Raw genomic sequence first — 23,730 nt, 5'->3', positions numbered from 1 at the left:
CCTCCCACCACACTAGGCACATAATCCCTGCAGGAGGCTGTGCCCTCAGCCCCCAAACCCCTACCTGTTTGCTACTGCAAGAAGGCACTGTGGGAGCAGTAGGTTTAAGGCACAAGAACGCTGAGTGGAGGTTTGGGAGCGCCCGCCTTCAGGCTGCAGAAGGCACAGGCAAAGGGCCTGGGGAGCGGGCACTGTCCACAGCCACCAAGAGTCGGCAGCCAGCACCCCATCTCCCCAAGGTGAGCAAGGTGAATTAGATTTAATTTTTAAAAAATCAGGTAAACTGATTTCTCTTTAAAAATATAACATCGCTGGTCTTTTAAGGTCACTTCAGCTGCTTTTAAAGTGGCTCTTTGTGGAATGATGGAAGTTGTCACCGGCCACCTGGTCGGCCAGTGCTGGGGGTGGGGCCTAGATGGTGGACTTGGAGGACACCCGCAGGTGGTGATGCTTGCCCAGGTCATGGCGTGCAGCTCAGTGAGCATGTGGATGGCCTCTTCCACGGAGCCCATCTCCATCAGTGCCATCTTGTGGTCCTTCTGGAAGAACTTCAACCCTTTGATGATGCCACCGTTGCTGGATAAGAGCATCTTGAGGTCATCCTTGGATATAGAGGGAGGGATATTGGACAGGTGCAGGGTGGCCGAGGGCAGGAAGATGTTCTGGAAGTTCTTGGAACCCAGCTTCTTGAAGCAGTGCAGGGGTGAGTTCCCGGAGTCTTTGGTCAGGGCCTGGTCCTCCTGGCCCTTGTGGGCCAGCTGCACGTTCTGGTGCTTGGACAGCATGATGTGCACCTGCTTTCCGTGCAGCTTGTGCCCGTCCAAATAGCACATGGCCAGTTAGGCCTGGCTCCCGCCTGCCATCTGCACTGGGGCGTTCTCCTTATTGAACAAAATCTTCACTCGCTGCCCATCGCCGTACATGTTGAAAATAATAAAGATGCTTTGGGGTGTGACTCTCAGGATTGAGGTTGCTGACCAGCAGGATGGAATTGCCGGTGCCCGCCAGGCCAGTGATGGTGATCTGGCCCCCCGCAGCTGGACCCGCCACTGCTGATGGGGTGTTCAGAGGGGCCAGGGCCCCATGTTGGGGACAGAGAGGCTTGGAGCCTGAGGAATGGCAAAGGTGGGAGGGAAACCAGCTCCTGTAGCCATGGTCTGGTCCGGCGAGGACTGGCTGTCACCAGAGGGCTGGTCGGGGCAGCTGTAGTCTCGGCTGTTGGCGTTGTACTTGACGTTGAAACTGGTGAGCTTGGAGAAGTCAATAGAGAATGTGCAGCAGGTGTTGTAGATATTCTGCCTGTCCAGGGACAGCTTGGCGTGCTCGGTGCTCACAGGCTCAGTGCCTGGAACTGGTTGTTCTTGGTGAAGGTGATCATCAGGACTGTGCTGAACCTGGAGAAGACCTGGTGGAGCACATCCAAGGTGATCGGGTAGAAGAGGTTCTTCATGATGATCCTGAGCACCGGGCTTTGGATCGCCATCCCAGCATCCACTTCAGCGGCCAAGGCGGCCAGAGCCAGGTTCCCCAACTAGATGGAGTTCACGGCCTGCAGGGAGCCTGGGCCCGTGCCTGGTTGAACAAGCTGTCTGTCTTCAGCTGCTTGTGGTTGGAGAACCGGATGTAGATGGGCTGGCTGGGCAGCACCGGCATCATCGACGTGCAGTAGTTAGTTGACCGTGGTATTGGCAGTTTCCTCCGTGTTCATCTCCATGAAGGCCTGGTTCTTCCCTTTCAGCATCAGGAGGTTGGTGACCTTCCCAAAGGGCAACCCCAAGGACATGACCTCGCCCTCTGTGATGTCACTGGGGAGCTTGTGGATATGGATCCCTCTGGAAGGCACACCTGCACTTCTGTTGTCGCCTTTGAACTTCTTGCTATCATTTCCATTTGCTGCAGAGGCCGACTTGCTGCTCTTGATAAAGGATCCATTAGTGACTCAGGCAGAGAAGAGCTCATCCGATCCCCGCTGTTGCCAACTGCCAGGTCTGGGACAATGCCATCCATTGCACACAGAATGGAGGCACCAGAATGCCCATTATTATTATTTTTTTTTACTTTCCCATTATTTTTTAAAACATATTTTCTGCCCCTTTCCTCCTTAACCTTCTGGGCCTGAAGTCACATGTATGTTAGATCTTTTGATTTTGTCTTACCCATCCCTGAGTCTCTATTGTTTTGTTTTTTAAAAAAATTTTATCTCTACTTTTCAGATTGGATAATTTCTATTGGTTTGTCTTTACATTCATTAACTCTTTCTTCTGTTATTTCCATTCTGCTGTTAAGCCCATCCAGTGAATTTTTTTAGTTGCAGATTGTATTTTTCAGTTCTAGACTTTTCAATTGGTTGTTTTTTATAGTTTCTATTTCTCAGTGGAGCTATCCTACTATTCATTCGTTATGAACATATTTTTCTTTATGTTCTTGAGCATACTTACATATAACTTATTGAAAGTCCTTTTCTGCTAATTTCAGCATTTGGATCATCTCAGAGTCAATCGCTGCATTTACTCCTAAACCTCTTATCTTTCTCTTGACACCTTTCTGTCTCTTTCTATGTTGAGTTGTTTTGGATTATATTTTGGTTGTTGTAAGTCATATATTGCACCGACTGGACCTATTCGCAAGCTAAAAGCTTAAAAAAAGGTAAACACATCCAGAGCTATCCTTTCTAAGCATCAATTCTCTTGTAGTACATGCCTGATTTGGGTTGCCCCTCAGTATCTTCAGATAATAGTTTTTTACATTTTGTTCAGAGTTTATAGTTGTTATTTGTATGAGAGTTGGTCTGATAAAAGCAATTCAGTCATACTAGAACTTAATTTTTGTTAATTTAGGAGTTGTTTTTTTTTTTGTAGGGTATGAGATGTGGATCAAGGTTTTGTTTTTCCTCCAATACTGATATCTGTTTGTTCCAGCAAAAAATTTTTTTAAAGATTTTTTTTAAAGATTTTATTGGGATAGGGGAACAGGACTTTATTGGGGAACAGTGTGTACTTCCAGGCCTTGTGGTTGAGAGCCCACTGGCCCATGTGGGAATCGAACCGGCAGCCTTCGGAGTTAGGAGCATGGAGCTCTAACCGCCTGAGCCACCTGGCCGACCCCCTAAAGATTTTTTTAATTGGGGAGGGGAACAGGACTTTTTTGGGGAACAGTGTGTACTTCCAGGACTTTTTTTTTTCCAAATCAAGTTGTTGTCCTTTCAGTCTTAGTTGTGGAGGGCGCAGCTCAGCTCCAGGTCCAGTTGCCATTGCTAGTTGCAGGGGCCACAGCCCACCATCCCTTGCGGGAGTCGAACCGGAAACCTTGTGCTTGAGAGGACACATTCCAACCAACTGAGCCATCCGGGAGCTCAGCGGCAGCTCAGCTCAAGGTGCCGTGTTCAGTCTTAGTTGCAGGGGGCGGAGCCCACCATCCCTTGCGGGACTCGAGGAGTCGAACCGGCAACCTTGTGGTTGAGAGCCCACTGGCCCATGTGGGAATTCAACCGACAGCCTTCGGAGTTAGGAGCACAGAGCTCCAACCGCCTGAGCCACCGGGCCGGCCCCTCCAGCAAAATTTTTTGAAAAGACTTTCCTTTCTCCCATGAAATCACATTGGCACCTTTGTCAAAAAATGATTGTCCATATATGTGTGTACCTGTTTCTGGACTCGGTTCTGTTCCACTGATATACCGTCTACCTGTACTTACGTCAGCGTCACACTGTCTGAATTATTGTAGCTTTATAGTAAGTCTTAACATTTCATAGTATAAATCCAACATACTATAACTTGCTTTGTCTATTCTAGGTCCTTTGCACAGCCATACAGACTTTACAATCTCCTTGTCAGTTTTTTTTACCAGAAAGTTAACAAATAATTGTTTGGACAAATAGACGATAAAGAAGTAGAGTGTTTGAAAATTTCAGTAATACTCAACCACCTTGATTTATATGTCATACAACACGACACCCATCAACAGCTGAATACACATTCTTTTCCAGGGACATGTGAAACATTCTCCTAGATAGACCATATGTTGAATCATACAGAATATATTATATTTTCTGACCACTATGGAATTAAATTAGAATGAGCAATAAAAAGACATCAAAAGAAAATGGCCATATTTTTTAAAGTAAATGAAAGCAACAGTAGAGGGAGCTATGTGAAGCTTTGCAAAAAATACGTATGCTTCCTTCTAAAAAATATAGAACCCAAATTTCCCCTTAAAAAGAACAACAAAATAGTATCAAGGTCAAATCCTGTACAAAATTGTTTTTTTTTAAATGAAAAAGTAAATATTGTACGCAATAGCAAAAATTCATGATTTGATATTTGTTGTCTATACAACATTATGTATAACTAGGTATTTAATAGGCATATCGTATGGCATACTATGGTGAAAAAAATCATTACAAACAACTTCCTGGCTGTCTTCTCCCCATCCCCCAGTGCTGACCATGTCACCTTGAACAGGATTGTGTTGTTACAGGTCTCAGTGTCATTCGAGGATGTGACTGTAAACTTCAGCAGGGAGGAGTGGCAGCAACTGGACTCTAATCAGAGACGCCTGTACCAGGAGGTGACGCTGGAGAACTACAGCCACCTGCTCTCTGTGGGTAAGCACAGACACTCTATGAATCTGCAAGGAGCCTGTCATGGGTAAAATTGTGTCCCCCCAATAAAAATGTGTTGAAGTCCTAACCCCCGGTACCTAATATAATGGACCAGTGTGATACGGAAGGTAAAGGTGACCAAGATCCCTGCAAACCAAATTATGACCTAGCACTGGAGATTTGAGATACCTCTGAGGTAGGACGTGAAGGAATATAGCTGAACTGGCCTTATATTTACCTGTTTATATTTACCTATTATATTTACCTGTTTATATATACCTATTTACCTTTACCAAGTCAACTTGGTAAAGGGCAAACTGCTTCTAGTGGTCTTTACTAACAGGTATTGCCAAAAAAGAATTTGCCAGATCAATAGCTGCATACTGAGTAGCAGGGGATGTGTTAATTTGCTCAAGCAATGAAAACACATCTGGTACAGCAGCTGATATTGGAGCCACCACTATCCCACACTCTTTAAAAATTAAAAAAAAAATTTTTTTTTTCCTATTACAGTTGATATTCAATATTATGTTACTTTCAGGTGTACAGCATTGTGGTTAGACATTTATATAATTTACGAAGTCATCTCCCTGATTAGTACCCACTTAGCACTATACATAGTTGTTACAGTATTATGATTTTATTCCGTATGCTATACTTTATTTATATCCCCATGACTGTTTTGTAATTGACAATGTATACTTCTTAATCCTTACACCTTTTAAACCCAGCCCCCAACCCCCTCCCATCTTATCCCATACTCTTAATATCCATTTCTACACATATTTCCCAGATTTCTGTCTGTATAAATTGGACAAATCATGCAGTTCTTTTGGTGTGTAGTGCATCTTCTCATGGGTCACACTCTGCACCTCACCCTTTGGGGCCTTGATGGTACTTGAGTCTAGTTATAGGTCTAGAACAAAGAAGTGTGGTGGAGTGGGTCCTGAAGGGAACCATCAGTGTCTTGCCAGGCAAGTACCTCAAGGGAAGTCATTGCAGGCTCCTCAGGCAAAGTAGGGGTGGGTAATCTTCTCAGTTGGGGGTAGAAGGTCTGCTTCTACTGGCAATGAAGGCTCATGAGAATTTAGAGGTTCAGTGTCCTCATATGTACCCATTCCAATTTTTAGGATCCCATTCCTTCCTAATCAGTGGCTTCAATGTAACAGCAGACATCCTCCAAAGTTGGGAATTCAATTTGGGTTGTAATTTAGCTATTCACAGAATGAGACTCTGGGTTTGGTTTTCAGCAATCTCAGCTGTAGGAGCTAAAGTTTTCTTTCAGGACAGACATAGAAATTTTCAGGTCATTTATGTGGTGCTTGAGCTGGGAAATCAAATCGCTGAGCTCATGCTTTTCTTTCCCCACTTTGTCCAGTGCAATTAGGAGCAACCAGCCAATCTTATTATATTTGTAAGTTTCATAAAAACTTCTAGGGTATCAAATATATGATCACCCAGAACCTTGCCTCTTACAAGCAATTGAGTAAGAGTATCCAATGGTGGTATCTTGCATATTCTTATTGCTGTATATAGGGTTTTTAGGCGGGAATTCCCGCCCATTCTCAGGAATTTTTTTTTGCTTTCCTGTTCCCGAATTCCGAGATATAAACTGTTTTCTGTTCTCCACAATGAATCATTTCCACAGAGTGACGGCCGATACTACTAACCACCTGGGTTCAAGGAGCCAATTTTCCCAATTTCCCGACCAACTTTTCTTGTGATTCAGGAAAGGGAAAGCGAAAAATAATTCCTGAGAACGGGCATGAATTCCCGCCTGGAAACCTGAGCTGTGTCATGCCATAGACTATCAATGCCCTCTTTACAATTGGAAGTAGAATCATTAGTGCCTTTAAATCTAATCAGAATAGGGAACCAATTCCAGAAACCCCTTAACCAGTTCAGAAGATGCATCCTTAAGATTCAAGATTCTGTTCCTCTACAACTACTCTCAGTGCCAACATTGTATCAGGGTTCTCCAAAGAAATGAAGCCAACAGTATATATATGTATGAGGCGTGATCAAACAATACCGTGAATGTTCAAATAAAATACTGTATTACAGTAAAAGACACATTGCCATGAATTCTCAAAAAACCTCCCCCTCACTTCGAACACACTTACCCCATCATTCTTGCCACTTTTTGAAGCAGTTCTGGAAGTTCTCTTTTGTGATTGTCTTTAGTTGCCCTTTTGTGGCTGCCTCGATGTCCTGAATCATTTTGACCTTGGGGAAGAGCCAGAAGTCATACGGTGCCAGATCCAGTGAATAAGGTGGATGAGGACACACCGTAATGTTTTTATTTGATAGAAATTGCCATATACCAGAAGCGATGTGTGACACGGAGCGTTGTCATGATGGAGGATGATTTATGGCCCACTTTAAAACACCCCTTCTCTCAACTGTAGCTCACACCCGACTGACTGCACCAAACAAGTTGAAATTTGTCACACACTGTTACTAAGGTTCAACGTGCCACTTCCCATATTGAAGATCCCTGCCTTTCCGTTGGACGACACTCAGCAGCAGCATTCACCGTATTTTGTGATCACAACATCCGTGTCACACATCGCTTCTGGTATGGCAATTTCTGTCAAATAAAAACATTACAGTGTGTCCTCATCCACCTATTCACTGGATCTGGCACCATGAAACTTCTGACTCTTCCCTAAAGTCAAAATGAAAACTAAACATTTTGAATTGATTCAGGACATTGAGGCAGCCACGACAGCGTAACTAAAGATACTCATGCAAGAGAACTTCCAGAACAGCTTCAGAAAGTGGCAAGAATGATGGGATACGTGTGTTCGAAATGAGGGGGACTAATGGCAATGTGTCTTTTACTGTAATAAGTTTTTTAATTTAAACATTCACCGTATTTTTTAATTACACCTCATGTGCATATATACAGAGTATACACACACACACACACACACACACACACACACTTTCATATGTGTGGGGTGGAGATTTATTGTAAGGAATTGGCTCACCTGATTGTGGGGACTGTAATTCTGAAACTTATAGGGCAGGCCAGCAGACTGGAAATTCAGGTAAGGGTAGATTGCAATCTTGAGTTTGAAATCTAGAGGGCAGGCCAGCTAACTGCAAACTGAGGCCAGATTTCTATGTTGTGATACTGAGGCAGAATTCCTTCTTCCATTACCAGCTGGGCACAGAAATAGACATGCATAAAGGGAAGGTGATGAGGAGAAGATGGTCATGTGACTGGAGTGATGCATTTACAAGCCAAGGAATGCCAAAGATTGCTGGCAAATACCAGAAGCCAGAAGATGCAAGGATTCTGTATGCTCCCGAGAGAGCATGACCCTGCTAGCCTCTGTAAATAGGAGGCAATAGATTTCTGTGGTTTTAAGTCACCCAGTTATTGGCACTTCGTTAGAGCAGACCTAGGAAACTGAGACAGAACCTCAGTGAGGGTATTTCCATGCTCAGCTACTGAGTACTCTGGGATATCTTAAGTGTGTGATGCTATCATTCTTGATTTGTCTGGATTCTTCAGTCCCTTTCACCTCTGTGATCATTATTCTTTTCCCAGTGAAATGTGGTTACTTTCCCAAAGAATAAATGGAAAGCTGGACTGACTTCTCTATCATGTCCTCTTAACAGGGTATAAAGTTCCCAAACCAGAGTTCATCTTCAAGTTGGAGCAAGGAGAGGAGCCGTGGATATTGGAAGGAGAAACCCCACGTCAAAGCTATTTGGGTGAGTGTGACCCGAAAAGAAGGGAGGCATGGACGTACTTTTTTTTTTTTTCTCTAAGAGAGGCCAATGCCTTTAAAATGCTATTATTACTACTTTTCTTGAAGGTTTAAACTTCAGAAACTGCTGGTGAATAAATAACATTGTCCTCTCAGATACCAAATTGCTCTCTCCCTGTATTTTCCTTACTGTTATCAACTGTCTTCTTTGCTTGAGTTTCCTCCAGGAGAATTGCTGCAGATCCTATACCCTGGATCATATGCCAGCCTTCCTACTATGGATCTTGCTTTCTTGGATATTCTCTCCTTCCGTCACATTTTTATGCTTCATTATTTAAATCCCAACCCCATGGTCTTAGATTCTTATCATACACATTTAGGTTTGAATGGATTTGCCTTCTTTGAAAATAAGTTGGTTGCCCCACTCCTGTTTCTCTTAGTACTCTTTTACTTTATTCTTCCCTTTACTTTTATCTTTTCACTTTACGGTACCAATAAACTCACCTGCAACCAGCCTCACCTCCTCTCTTCGTACTTACCACCTTCAGATTCCTCATTCCTCTACACCTCCCCTATCTCCGTGTCTCTCTCCCATCTTCTAACTTTGTGATCACTACCACATAGCATTTTTCCTTTTTTATTTTTTGAAATTAAATTAAATTTTATTGTTAGTCTCAGGTGTACAGAATAACATGATTAGACATTTACACCCCTCACAACATGATAACCCCTCCAAGTCTACTACCCATCTGACATTGCACATAGTTATTACAATACCACTGACTATATTCCCTATGCTGTACTTTACATCTTGTGAATACACACACACGTACACACACACACAGAGTGCCAAAAAATATATACACATTTTAAGAAAGGAAAACTGTATTAAAATTGTAATACTCAATATATACTCATAACAAAAGATGAATACAAGTCACATTTGTCTTCTGTAATTACAAGAGGTGCTCAAAGTGGTTACCATCAGTGTCCAGACACTGCTGATTATGGCGAACTACTGCTTGAGCAACGTTGACTAAAGTGTCCATTTGTATACATTTTTGGCATATATATGTATATTATATATATGACATTCAGTATTATTTTATATTAGTTTCAGTTGTACAGCACAGTGGTTAGGCATTTATATAATCGATGAAGTCATCTCCCTCATAAGTCCAGTGCCCATCTGACCCCCTACATAGTCTTTACATTATTGACTATATTCCCCACACTGTATTTCACATCGCTATGACTATTTTGTGACTACCAGATTGTACTTCCTAATCCCTTTACCTTCTCACCCTTCCCCCAAATCCCCTCCCATCTAGCAACCATCAGTTTTTTCTCTGTATCTCTGAGTTTATTTTTTTGTTTTCAAAGCAATGTTATTAAGGTATAATTTACATACAATAAAATATCTACGTTTCAATTGTACAGTTTGATGAATTTTGATAAAGTACACACTAGTACAACCACCACTCTGATCATAATATATAGTATTCCCTCATGCAAAAATGCTCTCTCATGCCCTTGTAATCAGTGCCCACCATGGTCACTTGCACCCCATACAACCATTGACGTGCTTTTTGTCACTATAGATTAGATTTGTCGTTATTAATGGTTTACATCAATGAATCATATTGTCTGTACTCTTTTCATTCAACATAATGATCCTATGACTTATCCATGTTGTTGAGTATATCACTAGTTTATTCTTTTTAGATGCTGAATATTCCATGGTATGAATATATTGTAATTTTTTAAACCTATACACCTGTTGATAACAGGTGGTTATTATTTGGTTATTATGAATAAAGCTGCAGTGAATATTTTTTTTAAAAGATTTTTATTGGGGGAAGGGGAACAGGAATTTATTGGGGAACAGTGTGTACTTCCAGGACTTTTTTTCCAAGTCCAGTTGTCCTTTCAATCCCTTGTGGAACTCGAGGGATTGAACTGGCAACCTTGTGGTTGAGAGCCCACTGGCCCATGTGGGAATCGAACTGACAGCCTTTGGAGTTAGGAGCATGGAGCTCCAACCGCCTGAGCCACCAGGCCGGCCCTAACATTTTGGTTTTTGTGTGAACATATGTTTATGTTTCTTTTGGATAAATACCTAGGAGTGGAATTGCTGAGTCATATAATAAGTTTATGCTTAGCTTTATAAGAAATTGCTAAACTGTCTTCCAAAGTGGCTGTGTCCTGTCATATTCCCAGCAGCAACACATGAGAATTCCTGTTGCTCCATATCCTCACCAACACTTGCTATCATCAGTCTCTTTAATTTTTGCTATTGTAGTGGATGTATAATGGTATCTCATTACTATTTTAAGTTGCATTCCTTTGATTAGTGATGATGTTAAGTATCTTTTCATGTGCTTATTGACCATGTGTACATTTTTTGTGAAGTGTCTATTCAAATATCTTTCTCATTTTTCATTGGGCTGTTTGTCTTTTTATTATTGAGTTGTAAGAGTGTTTTATATTTGCTGGATAGAACTCCTTTGCCAGATATATGTATTGCCCATATTTAGTTTCAATCTGTGGCTTGCAATTTTATGTTCTTACTGGGCCTATCAAAGACCAAAAATTTTAATGGAGTCTAATTTATCATCTTAAAAAAATTAGTACTATTTTTGATCTGTTTAAGAAATGTTTGCCTATCACAAGATCACAAATATTTTCTCATATTTTGTTCTATAAGTTTTATCATTTTAGCTTTTTCAGTTTAGATCTATGATCCATTTTGTGAGTTTGATGTAAGGATTGATGTTCATTTTTTTTTCAATACAATATCCAGTTCTAGAACCATTTGTTGAAGAGACTTTCTTTTTCCTACTGAATTTTCTAGGCATGTTTATCAAAATCAATTGACTTTATATTAGGTTGGTGCAAAAGTAATTGCGGTTTTTGCAATTGTTTTTAAGCTTTTAAACCGCAATTAATTTTGCACCAACCTAATACATGTGAAACTGTTTCTGGACTCTTTGTTCTGTTCAATTGATCTCTGTGTCTTCCTGTTTTAAAATGTAGGTTTTTTTATTGTTCAGGTATGGTGAGGCCAACAGATCCAGAGGTGACTGCCATTTAAAAGACACTGTGTAACTCACAGTTCCCAGTGGAGGGGGCATGCCATACCATGCAAGGTCACAAGGGAAAGCACTAGGGTTAGTCAGTCAGGAGGAGCTGTGAGGGGAAAGCATGGGCAAGAGGCTTTATTGTGATTTTCATGGGAAAGACTGGGTGAGGCAGAATAAGCAAGCTGGAAAGGTTTAGGATTGGCTAGTTTGAGTAATTTCACCGGGGGCTCCCGGGTGTAGGGACTGTCCCTAGTTGTCTGGTACCTGGTCCTGAGGTGATTAGGGCAGGGAGAGAGTGGTGGTTCAACCTGTGAGAGCTTGATAAAGGAGATAGTTGGTGGATTTGGGCTCTCTGTTGGTTGGTTTGCGTATGAAAGTTGTGCTCTCAGGGAAGTCATTTGCTATCTCTAGGAATTAACTAGCTCTGGGAGGGGCAGTCTCTCCAGGATTAGCAAAGCATCAGACGCACGAGCATCAAGAATACAGAAAATAAGAAAATATAGTTAATACCCAGTCCTTTTGGCAAAGCCATACTTTCTCTATTCCTGTAGCTTTTACAATGAGTCTTGAAATCAGGTAGGGTAAGTTCTCCAACTTTGCTTTTTAAAATTACTTTGGCTCTTCTAGGCTATTTTCATTTCCATATAAACTTGATAATCAGTTTGTAAGTTTTTTTCCAAAAAGCCTGCTGGGATTTTGTTTGGAGTCGAGTTAACTCTGTAGATCAATTTCGGGGGAATTGACATCTTAACAATATTGAGCCTTCTACTCCATGAACATGGATATTTCTGCATTTATTTAGATCTTTGATTTCTTTCACCAGTATTTTATAGTTTCAGTGTAGAAGTCATACGCATCCTTCATTAAATTTATCCCTACATATTTAATGTGTTTTGATACTATTATAAATGGTATTGTTTTTATTTTATTTTATTTTCAGATTGTTAATAGCTAGTACAGATGGCTAGTGATTAATTTTTGTAAATTCACTTTGTATCCTGAGGCATTCCTAAATCCGCCTATTAGTTTTCTTGTAGGTTCCTTGAGTTTTTTTCATGTTAGTCATTATCACGTTAAGCATACTTACTTTTTCCCTTCCAATCTCATCCTTTTTATTTCTTTTCCTTAACTTATTTCACTAAGACCTTCAGTTTGATGTTGAATAGAAGTGGTGAGTGTAGGCATGCTTTCCTTGTTCCCAAAATTAGGGGCAAAAATTTCATATTATTAAGTATGATGTTAGCTGCAGGTTTTTTGAAGTTGCACTTTATCAGGTTATATAAGTTCCTTTCCAATCTTAGCTTATTAAAGAGTGTTTTTTAAAAAAATCATAGTTAAGTGTTGAATTTTGCCAAATGCTTGTTCTTCATCTTATCAGAGAGATCATATGAGTTATTGCTTGTATTTTATTAATATGTGAATTGATTGATTTTCAAATGTTAAATTAATCTTGCCTGAGATAAATACTAGGCAATTGTGACATATTACCCTTATTACATATTATTGGACTCTATATTTATATTTTGTTTAAAAATATTTGCATTTTTCATGAGTGATATTGGTATGTAGTTATGTTTTGTTTTTGTTTTTTGTTTTTTGCATTGCCTTCCATCATGTTTTGGTATTAGGGTTCTGTTTGGCTACATAATATGAGTTGTGAATGAATTCCCTTATCTATTTTCTGAAACAATTTGTGTAAGATTGTTATTTCTTCTTATGCTGTTTGACAGACTTCTCCAGGGAAACTGTCTGGGCCTGGAGTTTTCTTGATGGGAAAGTTTTAATAACAAATTCAATTTCTTTAATAGACTTAGGGCTCTTCAGATGTTGTGTTTCATCTTTTGTCAGACATAAGTTGTATTTTTCAAGGAATTTGTCTATTACCTTTATGTTCTCTAATTCTGTTGTTATCTAAGAATATACTCTGTATGATTTCAACAAATGTTCTATCTAGGAGAATGTCCCATGTATGTCTGATTCGGCTCTTGATGGGTGTTGTGTTCTTTAATATGTAAATCAATTTGGTTACCTGTTGTTGAAATCGATTGCTTTACTGAATTGTATTCTTGTTCAATCAATTATTTGTTATTTTGGGGGTTAAAAACTGACAAGGTGATTTTAAAAATTATGGATATGCAAAGTATCTAAAATAACCAACAGTCTTGAGAAAGAAATATATGAAAGATTTACACTACATAATGGTAAGATTTACTATAAAGCTACAATAATCCAGATAGTGTTGTATTGATGTAAGGACGAACAGATACATAAATGGAACAGGAGAAAGGGTCCAAAAATAGACCCACATATATATAGATAACTGAGTTTTGACAAAGGTCCAAGTATGATTCATTGGAGGAAAAGAAAGTGTTTTTTGAACACATTGTACTAGAACAAATGGATATCAGTATTGGAGGGGGAAAAAACAGCAACAAACAAACTTTGGCCTGTACCTCACACTGTATACAAAAATTAACTTGAGTTCTAGTATGACTGAATTGTTTCTATTGTACCAACCCATCTAACAGAAACTGTTAACTCTGGGAAAACTACTGAAGACCCTGGAGAGTGACTAAAAACGTTTTTCTGGGTCATCATGTGTTGAGTAATTTTGGATTGTATCCTGAACCTTATCAGTGTTATGTTATAGGAACACTGTATTCTGTTATATTGTTCTGTAGTTTTGTCATTATAGGCAGTTAACTAGGTTAGATTGAAACTAGAGACGCTGTCTCACCCAAGGTGGATAGCAACTTAGATCTGTTCAGACTTCCTCTAACTTCTGACTCTTTTCCAAAATCTACCTGGTTTTATTCACTCTACCAGTATGTTTTGTTTTTCTAGAGATTATAGTTACTGTCTACAGAAGGAGTTTGAAGAGTTTACTTTTCCATCTTAGAAGTAGAACTGTTACAATTGATTTTGTACGTTGGCCCTGTATTCTGAGATCTTGCTAATTTCACCTATTAAATTCACTTTTTTTGTAAATGTCTTTAAAATTTCTGCACCCATTATTATGTCTTTATAATTTCCTTTTTAGTCTGCCTGCCCTTTATTTTTTATTTTATCTTGTTCCCAGTCTGAGGACAAAAGTTTTCAATCTTTAAGCATTAAGTATATTTGTTATGGTTTTCCTTAGATGCCCTTTATTAATTTATGGCAATTTCTTTGTATTCCTAGTTTGATGAGAGCCTTTAACATGAATGGATGTTGGATTTTCCGAATGCTTTTTCTACATTTATTGAGATGAGCATTTTATTCTGCTAATATGGTGAATTTCACTGATTTTCGAATGTTGAACTGACCTTGCATTCCTGGGATAAACGTTACTTGATCATGATGTATTATCTTTTTTTATGTAGTTCTTGATTCATTTTGTTAATATATGGCAAGGATTTTTATCTCTCTGTTTATAAAAGATATTAATCTTTAGTTTTTGGTATACTTTTTGTTTGTAACATCTTTGATTTTAGGATTAATGTTAATGCTACCCTTATAAAATGAGTTGGGAAATTTCATGCCTGTCCTGTCTTCTGAAAGAATTTGTATAAAATTGCTATATTTTCTAGGATTTTTCAATGTTTACTCCTCTGTTTTGTGATTTTGTGTAATATTGCTTTAAATTTTATAATTTTTTCCTTAACTGTATATGATAAAATTCATCAGTGAACTCATCTGGGTCTGAAGTTTTATTTGTGGGACTATCTTTAATTTCAAATTCAGTTTATTTAATATATATAGGGATAGTCATATTTTCTGTTTCTTCTTGTTTTGATAATTTATTCTTTCAAGGAGTTTGTGCATTTTATTTTTCATTTTTGGGGGCGGGGCATACGGTTGTTTCGTAACACTCCTGTATTATTTTGATATCTGTTGTCTCTTCAGAGAGATGCCCTCTTTCTCTGAAATTGATACAATTTCAGTTCAACAGGACTATATAAAAAAAAATCTAAATTCGTGTGCACTTTTAACAGTCTTAAATATATGTAAAGTAAGCACTGACAGTACTAAAAGGAGAGATAGACAAAATGCACAATCATAGTTGGATATTGTAACATACCCATGTAAATGACTTTTGTCTGTTTACAGACAAGAGAATCTGTAAAGATGTAGAAGATTTGAACGTGATAAACCAATATGACCTAATTGACATACGTGGGTCACTGCATCCCACAACTGTGGAATATATATTCTTCTCAAGTGCATATGGAACACTGACCAAAATAGACCCTAGTTTGGAACATAAAGCTAATTGCAAGAAATTTAAAAGGATTGAAATTATACACTATAGTTCTCTACTGTTGAAATAAATTAAAGCTCTGAACTGAAATACAACTAGAAAATATCCAAATGTTTGGAAAATAAGCAACACACATCCAAATAGCCCAGAGATCAAAGAAGAAACCACAATGGAATTAGAAAATATTTTGAGCAGAATGATAATGAAAATATAGACACATCAGAACTTGTGAGATGAAGCTGAAGAATTACTCAGAACAACACACACACACACACACACACACATACACTTGTAGATATGGAGAATAGCTGATGGTTGCTAAATGGGAAGATAAGAATTTTTTTAAATGGTGGAGTGACAAAAAAAACAACAAAAAACCCTCAACCGTAAGAAAAAAAACACACGAAAGGGCAAATTGAAAGTGTTAAAACTCTTAAGTTATATGGTACTAAAACAATGTGATATTTCCCATGTGTGAAAAAAATCTGTGAATGCTGTTGTACTATACAAAGAAGCTAACCCTCAAATTATTAGTTTGATGATAATGAAAGCAAAAAGAATAGGAGGATGAGGTTTTTAGATGGGACATGTGCCTGGAGTATAACACTAAACTAAATAGCAGGGGGAAACTGGATTTGATGACTCAGCATGCTCAGTATCTAAAATCTCTTACTGACGAGATAATGTATAATTTTCCCATTTTAAAATTATGAAGAATCTAATATGTCTCGTGTACTGTGCTGTGATGGAAACATCTGTGATTCCCATTCTGAGCAAGAACAGTGTATTATGTTAAAGCTAATTCTCAGTAATAAAGACATTATAAGATACAGTGACTTAAATGATGAAGAATTTTATTTCTCTCGTATAAAGTTTCTAATATCACAGGCCATTGGAAAACCTCATTGCTCATGTTTATTCAGGAATTCAGGATTCTTCCAATACATAATTCCACTATCTCTTGGGTTTTTTTTTTGGCGTCTGCATGTATGATCTATGTTGCTGTCAAGTCCAAATTTCAGTAAGCAAGAAGGTGGAAAAGGGTGCACAGAAAACATACCTACTGTCCCAAAGCTCTAATTTGAATGTGGCACCCATCATTATTTCCCACATCCTGTTGATGAGAACATTGTCTTATGGCCACATCAGTTTTCAAAGAAGGCTGAGAAGTGTTATAGGACTGGGCAGCCATATGTCAGGCTACTATTCTGTTAATGCAAAAAAATGGTAAAATAGATTCCAGTGGACAGCTTTCAATTTACCACAGATGGCTTGTCCTTTCTCTGATTTTATACTTCTTATTATATGTATATTTAATGTATAAAAACAATTTCAGGTCCAAGAAAACAATTACACCTGACAGAGAGTTGGAGTATAGACATCGATTTATTGTTTGTATAAGTCAAGATGGCTATGACCACGATATTTTTCCCTCAGGCATGAATAAATTTTTTTCAGTTTTTTTTTGAGATAGAATTGACATACAGCACTGTATAAGTTTAAGGTGTACCACATAATGACTTACATACATTGTGAAATGATTACCACAATAAGTTTTGTTAACGTCCATCTCATATAGATATAAAAAAGAAAAAAAAATTTTCCCTTGTGATAAGAACTTTTAGGATCTACTCTCTTAGCAAATTAAATTGTTTATTTGATCACATGAATTTGGTATTGTTGCTAATAAGAAGCACTGAGATTAGTGAGGATTTAGAATCGAAAAACTAATGAGGACTTAGATTGTGAGTCACCTCCTCTAGTCGTAGGCTCTCCATGGGTATTTCCCCTTAAAACCTTTGTCTTTTTAATCTTCAGTCTATCCCACTTGCTTTCAAGCCTCCTACCAAAATTGAGCTAGATCGCTTATGTTGAACTCTAATCTCTAACACTTACTGGCTATGTCTTAGGGCAAATTATATATGTAATCACTCTGAGCTTTACTTTCCTTATCTACAATAGGTGGATAATATTAGAAAATACCTCACTGGGCCATGGAAAGGATTAAATCAGTTCATGTGTATATATTTCTTAGAACCATGCCTGGAACATCATAAGTGTTATGTAAGAGCTTAGCACATAATAAGTGTTTTACATGTATTTCCTGTCACCGTCGTCATTATCACCATCATCATCATCATCATCATCATCATCAGATTTGCTGATTTCCCTCTGTTCAATTTGGATTAGCTTATGTGTACCTTTTGGTCTTTTGCTGTCTTCTTTGTGTCAATTTTACTTTTTCTTTCTCTTTTTAGATGGGAAGTTTGGGATTAAGATCTCACAAAAAAGAATATCTGGGAAAGCTTCATTTCATAGTGAAATAGAGGTTGAAGATACAAGAGATGATTCATTGTATTCCATTTTAGAAGAACTGTGGCAAGATGCCGAACAGATAAAAAGATATCAGGAAAAACAGAACAAACCTCTCAGTCATGCTGCATTCGTCAATAAGAAAATACTGAGTATGGAGTGGGATTATGACTATAAAGACAATGGAAAATTTGTTCAGCCGAGCCCAAATTATATTATTCCTTCACAGAAAAGACCCCGTAAGTGTGACTCCTTTGGAAAGAATTTTAAGCATAACTTAGACTTACATATTCATAGTAAAAGCAATGCAACAAAGAACTTTGATAAAATTATTCGACACAGTCAAGTTTTCACCCCACGTTCTTATACTAACCATGAAAATACGCATATAGGAGTGAAATTCTGTGAAAGTAATCAGTGTGGAAAAGTCCTCAGCCTCAGTCACAATGTGAAATTTCCTGTTGGGGAGAAAGCAAATATGTGTACTGAATTTGGGAAGATCTCCGCACAGAAGTCACACCTCTTTGCATCTCAAAGAATTCATACTATGGAAAAACCTCATGAACCTAGCAAATGCGTAAAGGTTTCTACACAGAAGCCACTCCTTAGTATATATCTGAGAGTTCATGGAGATGAAAAACTATATATATGTACCGAATGTGGGAAGGTGTTCATCCAGAATTCAGATTTAATTATGCATGAGAAAACTCATACTAGAGAAAAACCCTATAGATGCAGTGAATGTGGAAAATCATTTCTCCAGGTGTCATCTCTACTTAGGCATCAGACAACTCATACTGGAGAAAAACTCTATGAATGCAGTGAATGTGGGAAAGGCTTCTCCCTGAACTCAGCCCTCAATGTACATCAGAAAATCCATACTGGAGAGAGACACCACAAATGCAATGAGTGTGGGAAAGCCTTTACCCAAAAATCAACACTCAGGATGCATCAGAGAATCCACACAGGAGAGAGATCCTATATATGTACTGAATGTGGGCAGGCCTTCATCCAGAAGGCACACTTGATAGCACATCAAAGAATTCATACTGGAGAGAAGCCTTATGAATGCAGTGACTGTGGGAAATCATTCCCTTCTAAGTCACAACTCCAGATGCATAAGCGAATTCACACAGGAGAAAAACCCTATGTATGCACTGAATGTGGGAAGGCCTTCACCAACAGGTCAAATCTCAATACTCACCAGAAATCTCATACTGGAGAGAAGTCTTATATATGTGCAGAATGTGGAAAAGCCTTCACCGACAGGTCCAATTTCAATAAGCACCAGACAATTCATACTGGAGAGAAACCCTATGTTTGTGCCGATTGTGGGAGGGCCTTCATCCAGAAGTCAGAGTTAATTACACATCAGAGAATTCATACTACAGAGAAGCCTTACAAATGTCCTGACTGTGAGAAGTCCTTCTCCAAGAAACCACATCTCAAAGTACATCAACGAATTCACACAGGAGAGAAACCGTATATATGTGCAGAATGTGGGAAAGCCTTCACTGACAGGTCAAATTTCAATAAACACCAGACAATTCATACTGGAGATAAACCCTATAAATGCTGTGACTGTGGAAAGGGCTTTACTCAGAAATCAGTTCTAAGTATGCATCGCAATATTCATACATGAAAGTAACCCTGTTTCTTGAAAGTGAGAAAGCCGTGTAACAGAAGTCAGGTCTAAGTGTAGATTATAAAATTCATCCAAGCCAGATCCCATCTGAGTACATTGCATAATAAAAAGCGTTTGTCAGGATCTCTCAGCTGAGATGAGAAAAATTATTTAGAAGAGACCCTCTAAGACTGCATTGAATTAAGGAGAATTTCCATATTTGCACGGCCTCACAAAATACAGTAGAATTCATACTAGGAAAAATGCTGTCAGTTTGATGCATTAAGAATAAAGCCTTCCTATTATAAAGAAAGTATTATAAAGCAAATTGTTACCAAATTCTTTATAGATGGAGCATGCAAAATTACGTAATGACAGTCATGTTTACTGTGTTATATTAAACAATTTAAAGTGACAACACGATGAAAGGTCGGACAACAAAATAATATATTTAATGTGTAAACCTCCCCTAAGTTCTGTAGGGTTTTTGTAGCAGAACACTTTGTACAACAGGAGGAATAATTGAAGTTCATTTATTGAATTTAATATAATTGTGTCTATCAAGTATGTTTTCTATTGAATATTTCTTTCACATGAACCCACAGTATTAAAGTCATTATGGTTTTATATGTACACACATCTTCAGATATAATTTTACATGAACACATAAATATAATTCTATCATTCATACTGATTTCCGTGACATCATATTTTTATCTTCTTTCATTGTGGTATAATGCAGAATAGCTATAGACCTCTTTTGTCCTTTTATGTGTGCTCCTTTGTAATGTTATTCTGTTGTTTCTCTTGTTGTGAGGTAGAGCCCTCTCTCTACTCCTTGACTCTGAACCTGGCCATGTGACTTACTTTGGCCACTGTATATTAACAAAGATTCAAGAAGAGGCTGGAGAAGTGTGAAAAGCCTACCTTGAGGCTTATCCTCTCTTGCTGCTGAGATCTTCATGTGAAGAAGGTCAGATTACTCTACTGGGGGATGAGAAACCAGATGGAGCAGAGATGAGCCAGCCCAGCTGAGGCCCCCTTAGGCCAACTGCCAGACCTGGGAGTGAGGCCTTTCTTGACCTCCAGCCCCAGCCAAGCCAGCTTATACCAGAAGAGCCATAACAGTTATCCCAAGCAACCTGGAGAATTGTGAGATAAATAAAATAATTATTGTTTTAAAATGCTAAGTTTTGGGGTACTTTGTTGCACAGCAAATGCTCATATTACCTAAATGTGTATATGGGAGCGGGTATTGTAACAAAACATAAGACATGGCATTGGCTTTGGGCTTGGGCTGCAGGTGGTGGAGACTGGAAAACCAGTGTGGAAAACTTAAGAAAGGCTGGAAAAGATGGCACCCCATGTTAATTTAGTAAGGAAAAAACTAGCAAAACAATCACCACGCTCTGTAGGAAGATGGAGAATGTACCAAATGAACTTGTGGATTTATCTAAGGAGATTTCCAACAGAGTGTTGGAAGTATCAGTTTGCTTCTGTTATCTGCATATGATAAGGTACAGAAAGAGAGATATGACCTATGAGAATAACTGTTCCATTTCCAAGCAGAATTCAGAGGAAATACAAAAGAGCCAAGAGTTAGCTGTGTTAGAAAATAACTTTCACATCTCCATTCTCTTCAGCCATCAAAATATTCTCAAAGTGAAAAATGGCCTCAGGGTAGAGATCAAGTCATGAGTGTGGTTGTAAGGACCCTTTGTTAAAATGTTGAAATATTCAAGCTGGCATTTGGGAGACCCTCTCAGATAAGCTAAATGGCTTCTAAAAACTTCATGATATTGTCCCTAATGGCCTGACACACTGATCAAAGTAGAGAGGGGCCTATCTTAAGAATTGTCAAAGTGGCATTTGAGGCATGTAGTAAATACAAACCAGATTAATAGAAAACATATAAAGTTTTTAATAGAGTTTTACTAGTGAACAGTCCAGAATGAAAAGAGGCCTCTGGATTCCCCTCTCTAACTACTGTGAACAGGAAGCAAGCTGAGAAAATTACTCAGCTGCAAACATGGGCCATTTCTTATGGGAAACGAAGAACATCTCAGAGAGAAGACCCAAGAACAAAATATTAAAATGGACTGGGGAGCCATTCCCAGGTAGAAATATGACCTAATCAAGAAACATAATCTGCCCCTAGAGCAGGGAGACCTGACAACATTTGTTCTGTGGGATTTCAGAATTACTATGGAATGGTAACTGATATGTGCCTCTTCTTTCTCCCCCTTTTCAATTGGAGTATCTATTGTTATCCTGTCCCTATGTCACCAGTGTGTGTGTGTGTGTGTGTGTTGGTAGGTAAGTGGGGTCATATAACTTGTCATTTAGCTCGCAGGTCTCTGGATGAAGAAACTGAGAAACTGCACCCAAGGAGTCTCAGCCACATCTGAACCTGATACCTTAATGTCCTGGTTCTTGAGTTTTGTGACAAGGAGGTCATGTTGACTTTGGCAAGTGTTATTTCAGAAATGAACTTAACTAAAGAAAACAACTGAGCAAACCTGAAGGGATTTCTGAACTCAGGTAATGTTACTTCACCATGAAACTTTTCGATAGAAAAAAATATTATGTCATTGGGCTGTATTGCTCTATTGTTGTTTGGGTTATACTGAGAAATGCGTTTTCAATAATCCTGTTTGACTCCAGGTTAGAGTTGGCCAAAAGTAGGAATTGCATGAGATTTGGGAGGTGAAAGTGAAGGATCAACCATTATTTTAAAAGTTTGAGATTAGATTCAGTGGAGAACGGGCACAGAGGTACCCAGAAGGTTTTAATTCTTTGTCACTCTCTTCCATTCTATAGTCAGCCTTTCTTCACATCTCTCAGCCCTGATGACCAACAGCCCAGGCCCAGCACCAGATGCTTGGCTGGAGGCCCACAAAGACAACTGCTTTTCATAGACTTCTCCATCAGCTCCCCATTCACAATCTCACTTCAGCAGCTGGATGTGCCTGGCTTCTCAGATTTTTCTGCAAGCTGTGACTTACCCACCCATGACAATATTTCAGAAGATCTGATTTAGTGATTTCTCTAATCTCCCAACTCCCACTTCCATACCTTTACTTCCTCAGCTACTCACACAATTGTGCATGGTCTAATTCATATTAAAAATTCCTTATTCCATAGTGTGCATAGTGAATCCGTTCCCCTGATTGAACCCTGATTGTTGAAGTTCCACTTCCTTCTCGAGAACTTAGTAAACAATGATCTTCTAAAACTGAGTGATGCCATTAGTGAAGTCTTAGACTAACTTGCTTTCTTTTTTCTCTTGTACCTTTGTGCCACATGACTTTTTTTTTTTTAATGCTTGAAGTTTAGGAGCTTTAGAAGTATATTCCTTGGTCTTGATTTTAGTGAATTTATTTTACTTGAGTTATAGTAAGCTGTTCCAATCATAATTCAAGCCTTTTATTTCAGGGAAGTTTTCTTTTGCTTAACATTTTTTTCTGATGCATTTATTTTCCTCTTCAGGGACATAAATTATGCGTATGTAATGTGTCTTTGTCATCTTCTCTATCCATTTCATACCATGTGACATTTATTTCATATCATTAGTCCTTTTGGTTGTGTGTGATTCTAGCCTCCTGTTCAGAGAAAATTCTCCACAAATCTCTCGTGTTTCTTATTGTCTAGACATTAACAGCCAATGTGCTCAGATTTATTTACATTCCAGAACAATAAAGATAGAAAATATCTCCTTCCCTGGAGACATTCCCAGAGAAGATTTCCTTACATTCTCAGACAATAAAGATAATGTCTCTTTCTCTGAAGAGGGGATGGGCAATAAAACAATGTAAAACATATTGCATTTTCCCCACATTTTAATTATGTAAATTTTCAGTCATGTAGAAATATTGAAAGAACAGTACAATGAACATATATAACTTTCATCTGGATTCAACAATGTAATTTTTTTCCTGAAAAATTCATGGTAAGTTATAGACATTGTAACATTACACTCATAAATACTTGAGTATTCATCTCCTAAAAGTAAGGACATTCTCCCACATGACTGAATTATCATTATCAAACTAATTCTATGATATCTCATATCCAGTCCGTTTTCTTCCTTTCTTTATTGATTATATTTCCTTTTACCTTTTTCACCCATTCCCTACCTCCTCCAGTCCAT

The 23,730-nt window shown here is 38.5% G+C and overlaps 1 protein-coding gene and 1 pseudogene across 2 annotated transcripts in view; one reads left to right on the top strand and one right to left on the bottom strand.

The window, feature by feature from the left end:
• The window catches only part of ZNF81 (zinc finger protein 81), a 51,055-nt gene extending 30,287 nt beyond the window's left edge, over window positions 1-20,768 (top strand). The window contains exons 3-5 of the mRNA XM_081042517.1: window positions 4,475-4,601; window positions 8,229-8,324; window positions 17,902-20,768. Of these exons, the coding sequence (XP_080898643.1) occupies window positions 4,475-4,601; window positions 8,229-8,324; window positions 17,902-19,598 (1,920 nt within the window). The 3' untranslated portion in view covers window positions 19,599-20,768. The remainder of the gene's footprint in view (window positions 1-4,474; window positions 4,602-8,228; window positions 8,325-17,901) is intronic.
• LOC308494661 (polypyrimidine tract-binding protein 1-like) lies at window positions 412-2,007 on the bottom strand (annotated as a pseudogene). The gene has a single exon. The product of its transcript is annotated as a polypyrimidine tract-binding protein 1-like (transcript).
• Window positions 20,769-23,730: the final 2,962 nt, after the last annotated feature.

This window comes from Rhinolophus hipposideros (genome assembly GCF_964194185.1).
Source record: "Rhinolophus hipposideros genome assembly, chromosome: X".
NCBI lineage: Eukaryota > Metazoa > Chordata > Mammalia > Chiroptera > Rhinolophidae > Rhinolophus > Rhinolophus hipposideros.
The sequence above is the reverse complement of the archived record's forward strand: the minus strand, read 5'-3'. Positions and strand labels throughout refer to the sequence as shown.